General features: G+C 51.1%; 1 protein-coding gene across 1 annotated transcript; it reads right to left on the reverse strand.

Annotated features, from left to right (window-relative positions):
- Window positions 1-580: 580 nt before the first annotated feature.
- On the reverse strand, window positions 581-4,967 carry FIESC28_08840 (uncharacterized protein; the record flags this gene model as incomplete). Its single annotated transcript, XM_031162977.1, has 6 exons — window positions 581-1,941; window positions 1,993-2,785; window positions 3,298-3,469; window positions 4,076-4,524; window positions 4,659-4,679; window positions 4,809-4,967. 6 exons carry the CDS (start codon window positions 4,965-4,967, stop codon window positions 581-583), a joined length of 2,955 nt encoding a protein of 984 aa, XP_031012959.1.
- Between the last annotated feature and the right edge of the window lie 1,645 nt (window positions 4,968-6,612).

The following is a 6,612-nucleotide window of genomic DNA, read 5'->3' on the forward strand; positions in this document are numbered from 1 at the left end:
GTATAATAGGGAACCCTGAATTTCAAAGACCTAGTCTAGATACAGGCTTGGGTGTTCGTTCTCTCTCTCTCTCATTCTAGGCCAGTCTGCCGGCCAACCCACAAGGATCTCTCATGCCCCATATAGAAAGCAATAAATCAGCAGTCCCTGAAATCATACAACCCAAACATGAATCGTTGCCCCTAGTCGAAAGCGCAAATAGCTAGTGGAAAAACAAAAGCCGAATAGGATAAAATCGTCTATGCCGAGGATTGTGATCGTAGCGATCCAAATACATGTACACGCCCAAATCGTGATGTCTGCCCTTTTATATACGCTGCCGTTCTTCCCAAGCAAAGCATACCAGAGTGAAGACGTCAGGATAAGCGGCTGTCCTGTAGCGCCATTTTGATAATGTTACACACGACCAACTCTGGCGGGTGTCGTGTCAATCGATCGAATTGGGCCTGCGCCCTTTTGGCTTAGTTTCTGAGACAGATCAAAGGAAAATCGTGAATCATAGCGGTGTCAACACCACGGCACCACTGAAGACCGTCATGAGCGTCACTGTACAAGCAGGTTAATTCTCAGACTTGTCAGTCTAAACCCACTTAGCTTCCCCGGTGTTGCCCGCGCTGCCATTGGTGTTACCAGTGGCAGGAGTATCAGGGCCAGCGTTGCCCTTAGCAGCGCCGTTGGAAGCGGAGTTGGGGGTGAAGCTACCAGGAGCCTGTCCATAGTGAGGTTGCTGAACAGGTACACCGGCAGTAGGAGCCTGGCCGTTCATGGCTGAGTTAGGGGAGTAGACAGGCATGTTTTGGCGCATGGCGGGCATAGGACCGTTGGGAGGAATACCGTTGCCCTGCAGAATAGGTCCGTTCCCGGAGAGGCCACGAGAGTGAGCAGCCCGGAGAGGGATCTGACCCTGTGTGTTATCGGCTGGTGTCACTTGGCCGCTGGATGCAGCGCTGCCACGGTTGTCGAAGGCCGAGATCTTAGCTTGAATACGACGACCGTAGGGAGTGGTCCTGATCTGGGGCAAGATTGGGCGAATAGCTTCCACAAGACGGTACTTGTAAGAAGGGGTTGCATACTCTAGAGCTGTCTGGATGACATAGTTGGCAAAAGAGTCGCGAAGAAGGCGTTCCATCTCCTGTCCGCGCAGAAGTTCATCCACGATAAGATCCCTGGAGGGAGGCAGAGAGCAGCGCAGGCACTTCTCGATGACGTTGGAACTGAACTTATGTCGAGACAATTGGGTGATGCAGTCTCTGAAAGTCTGGACGATGGGCTCAGTAAAGAGAGGCTCGTTCAAGTCAATGATATACTGAACGACGTAGTTGCCGAAGGGATCCTGAACAAGGATTCGCGCATGCTCGGTGATGCGCTGAATGAGCCAAAGCTTTTGATCGCCCGATGCATGGTCGATACAGCGCTGAAGAACACAGCAGCCATGTCGGTGAGTGCCGACCGCGACGCAGTGGTTGCCAACGGCATCAAAGATGAACTGGGCGTCAAGAGAGCCAAGCTTGTTGAGGCACTTCTGAATGACATGGTTGCCGTTGAGATCCTGGATGAGCTCGACGACTTGGAAACGAAGAGCCTCGATAATGATGTGAATCTGCTGAGGAGTGTTGACATACTCGATCATCTTCTGGAGCGCACGTGTGCCGTGTTGGTTGAGCGCAATGCGGACCATATCCTGCGAAGCGTTTTGAATCAAAGTAGTTCTCTCGTCGTCATTGCAATACTCAAGGAGCTTTTGGCACAAATAATTACCAAACGGGTCCGTCATGAGCTCAATGACGTGCTTGTTGGTTTCGTTCCAAATCATGTGAACCTGATCGGGATTGCGCTCCTCGAGCTTCTTTTGGAGGTAGCGACAGCCATGCTGGTCCTTGCAAAGATCGTAGATTTGACCCTGGAAGGATTCGAGGGACACGTTCTGGTAGCGGGACATCGCTATGAAGAAATCAGTACGAGGTACACATAGTCACTCCAAAAATCACTAACCTTCGTTGTCAAGCTGTCGTCGATGTTGCATGACGCGGGCCTGGCTGTCTCGAGGCTGGTTGCCCTGGCTATAGTGACCAGCATTGTACCCGTTGTAGTTCTGGGGCTGGTACATGCTACCACCATTGACACCATTCATGTTCATCTGCTGCATACTATTCGCAAGCATATTCACATTGTAGGCACCGGGCTGGTGGGTAGCACCCTGGGGGTGGTTTTGAGGAACAGCACCCTGAGGAACGCCCTGTGGAACACCGTAGCCGTTCATGGGGTAAAACCCACTGTTGTTGAAGTTGTTGCCCATGGTAGGAGCGCCACCTGGAGTGTTGTTGCCCACGGATGTTGGGGCAGGAGCTGTGGTGCTAGGCCCAAAGGGAGCTGCACTGGCCTGCAGAGCAGACTGGATGGAGGGATAGGAGGGCTGCTCGCGGCTAACAGCAGTGTTGTCTGAAGAAAGTTCGCGACTGTGACCACGGTGAACGGCACCAGCAGGAATGCGGCCAAGGCTAGCATTATGGTTGTGGAAATGCTGCTGAGCGTGAGTGTTGGCCTTTGAAGATGACCCTCCGGGGCTCTTGACAGTCGGAACATCGTTGGAAGAGAACGAGCTCTGGAGCTTGGGGGGAGTGGCCATGTTGCCGTTGCCAGTGGAGGACATGATAGAACCAGTTTCGATAGCGTTCTCGGAGATGTACTTGAGGTCAATGGAGTGGCGGAGGGAGGCTGGTCGAGAGGCAAGGCCAACAAGATCGCTCACAATGTTGGAGCTTCCGTTGATAGAAGGGAGACTCTGCTGAGCGCGGCGATGGTTAGCAAGATAGGTCCAAGATATAGAGGAATATTTCGTTTCGGGTTGAGGAGAAGTGATAGGGCAAGATCCAAAGCGGCCGAGGATGCAGAGAGCTGAGCGTAGGGTTGCTGTTCAGACAATGAAGCAACAATAGCAGCAACATAGATTCTAAGGTGGGGCGCTCGAGGGTACGAACAGGAGCTCAGAGTATTGTTGCGCAGTCGCCCAATGATAAAGGGACAAAGAATACAGATTGACCAGGGAGGCAGAATAGGATTGTACACAAAAAGTTAAATGTTGAAGACGCAATAGGTCAATGGTAAGGGGAGAGGCTCCGGTGAAGATGCACCTCGGGGGAAATGTGGAGCTCAGTTGTGAGTCTCGCACTTAGAGAAGCTGTATGAAATTCTGAAAGACAGTCTCCTCCCAGTACCCGCGGTGCCAGCTTTTCGAGAATGGCAACGTGAGGATTGTTTGGGACGAAAATTACAGACAAGATGAAAAACTGAACTCACCATCTGATCATCACGGCGAACAAGAGTCGGGAAGTTTTCGTCGGGAACACTGTGGGCCAGTGCATTTGAATCCTCGTCGCCAAAGAGGAAACGAGTAGTGTTCGTCTGATCAAGACCGACGTCGTACAATCCAGTACGCGAACGTGTCACAGGCATAGAGTAACGGTTGATGCTATCGTTAGAAGACATGGTTAGCTTTGTTTGAATGCTTTGTAGAGAAACTTCTGGGTGATTGGTATAAGTGAGTTGCGAAAGCGTGCTCGATACTGCAATACAGTAATCAAATCTGAGCTGATGCTAACGAAAAGGTTCTTTTCGAAAATTCTTTTCTTTTTCAGTGAAGCAATTGGGAAAGGGAAAAGGTAGCTTGAATGAGAAGTGCTGTTGTGAGAAGTGTTGTTGAGTGGAAGAAGAGTTGGTTAGGACTCAAGCAGAGGTTCAACTAGAAGCTTTTATATCCTCAAGAACCGAACCGAGAGTGATTCACTGCCTTGGGCTCCCTTCCCCACTGGGTAGAGAAAAGTGATAAAGCTTAGAAGAGTCCGCAGGCCCGGTTTCCAAATCGACCCGTTCGCTATAACAAAGTTCGATCTGTTATGGTTGTCTGCGACCTGAATTAAGGACCAAAATCCTAGATCGTAACGATTTACATCTCTATGCCAACTCGTTGATGAGACTCTTCTGGACCGCCTGACTTCAGAGGCCAACCGCAATCACCGCTTGGAAAGATGCGGGCTCACGAAATACAAATGCATACGACAGCAGCTTATTCACTTACGCATTGCCCGAACGATGACTACTAGGGTCCTGTCGAACGGCCTCCTCCTTTTCGTCGTCGCTATTTCGACGTGTAGTTGGGACAGAGCGCGAAGGCATTTGGGTTGTGGTGTCGTCAAAGCCGTATCGCGCTTGTCTGATACCAGATTGGGGAGAGGCGAGCTGAGAACCAGATCGGATGGGGCGGTTGAAGAGACCTGGAGGGGAGGTCAAGCTGGACATGGAATATCGACTCGGCCGTGACAGAAATGTAGGGAACCCAGAGTTGTCGCGGTATTCTGGGGGTGTTGTAGGTTCAGATTGGTGGCCACCCATTCTACCCACTTCCTCCTCCATCTGAGCAAGCTCCAAAGCCTCTCGTCGTTGTTGCTGGTCCAACTTTTGCATCTCGAGCTCAAAGCGCCGCCTTTGTTCTCTGATTCGCTCGTACTCCATCTTCTTTTTCTCAATCTACGTTTGCCATTAGTCAACGATCAGAGTTCATGTCGGTAGGTTTCGCATCGCTCGGACATCGGTGTTATTGCACATGGGATACGTTCGGTGGATTATGTGATGAAGGACAGGAAAGCGATTCCAGAACGTACCAATTGCACCTTCTGCATTGCCTATAAACCATTATATCAGCATTTGTCATTACTACATGTTGGCGACCAAATATCTTGACACGGAAGCAAGTCACCGGGAGTCTCGAGGCGCCAAACAGGCGGTAAATCTTCAATATCTTGACTACTCACATTATAATCCTGGGAAGGCTCTGGTACTCGTTGAGCACCCAGGGTAGATAGTGTCGGGACTCGACCAGAATCGGTGGTGAAGCGGCGGGGAAGGCCAGATCGATGGTCGTGAGCTCCGACGTGAGGGTTGGCTTGGGCTTGGGCTTGGGGAGCCGGCATTCTGGAGGCATTTCGTGGAGGTGAGACAAACGAATGCATGGCCGGGTCGTTTCCCCGCGGGGACTGCTGGGAGCGAAAGCGCAGTTCGTCCATAGCAGGCTAATAGATACAAGATAGTACACGCCGAATTGGCAAGCGGTCTCAGTCTATGACACTAAAGACATGAGAGAAACAGACAAGTATTAGTAAACGCGAATGTATAAGATGTAAGATGAGGCAGAGGAAGAGCAAAAAGAGCCGAAGGCGATGGATGGAACGTTGTCGAGAGGCGGGGTGGACGTGGTCAGTGTGGATATGGCCCTGGCAATGGGGGGTGTCCTTTGGGACTGGGTTCCTACAGGTAATGTAGGTAGTCCAGGGGGTTCGTGGGCGCTGAGTTGGTACACCTCGACTAGAACTGAAATGGCCTGTGGACTCGAGCAGGTTGATGATAGGTAGCATGTGACTGTATCCGTACTGTATACAGAACACATAGGGAAAGGTAGGACGTTTAGAATGGGGGGAGACGAGTTGACTTGAAAGGGATGATGAAGCTTCAAGCCACACGAACCACAGGGACTTTCTCGTGGACCTGAAGAAGAGTAGAGCTCAGAAGTTAAAGTATTGAATTCGGAATGGTGCAACTAGGAATAGTACCAATAGTGAAACGGTAGGGTGAGGGAGATGGTGTTATTGAGGACGACAACGGTGCTAGTATGTATGGTTACAGAAAAGGAAGAGCATAATATGAATACGCATCCTCATCTTGATATCCTGTTCCTGGCTGTCTTCTATCTTCCGGCGACATGCTGCGAGGACTCGTCTGGGTCATCATCTTCGGAATTAAGGTAGCATGGGCGTGCGATCTATATCCAGTAGGCGTGCCGTGCCGCGATGTGAACGGACATCTGCCAAATGTATGCTCTGGACGAATACCAGCCTGCGCTATGTCGGTGGAAGGTCGGGATGCGTAGGTGTTTGTCTTCGCCGCGCTATGCTACCCTTGGCCGAAAAAGGGAGTAGACGACATAATCCGACTGGACAGGAGAGACAGACAAGAGCAGATTACCAAGATTCGATAGTACATTCATGCTATGAAAAGGTAGGCGACGCGCCTATAGATGGACGACCTTGTATGGAAGCTGGAGAGGGCAGGTACGAGAATGACGGGAGGGTGGGGAGAATGAGGTACAGTTGCTTCCTTCCTCGAGATGCCTCGACGAACCAGAGACGGAAGCTCTGGACAAAAAAGATGAACCAACCTGGACTTGAAATGACGCTCAGTGCGTGGGTGGGAGTAAACAATCGGATGTACAACGACGGACGGACACTTGGCGCGTGTCTTGCTTAGGTGGTAATAAGAGCGGAATATAGCGAGTAAGGTAGCTGGAGCCAGGTATCGTATCTGTACAACGTACGGTTTACACGCTTTCTCTCTCTTACAGCGCGCCCTGGAAAGCCAGGAGCGACAGGCTGGTCTGGAGGAAAGGGAGGGACGGCGCGAGATGCGATCGATGGATAGAAGAGTAAGGATAGGTTGATAGTAAAAGAGAAGAAGAAAAAAGTGTCCAGTCGGTGATGGGACCTCACTAGAAGAATGGGAACCTGGCCTAAGGCGGGCTGTTTGGCGCTCGGCTTTGAAGGTCGGTCGGCGTCAGACGTGGGG

This window comes from Fusarium coffeatum (assembly GCF_003316985.1).
Source record: "Fusarium coffeatum strain FIESC_28 chromosome Unknown BRIP53273_contig_215, whole genome shotgun sequence".
Classification (NCBI taxonomy): Eukaryota; Fungi; Ascomycota; class Sordariomycetes; order Hypocreales; family Nectriaceae; genus Fusarium; species Fusarium coffeatum.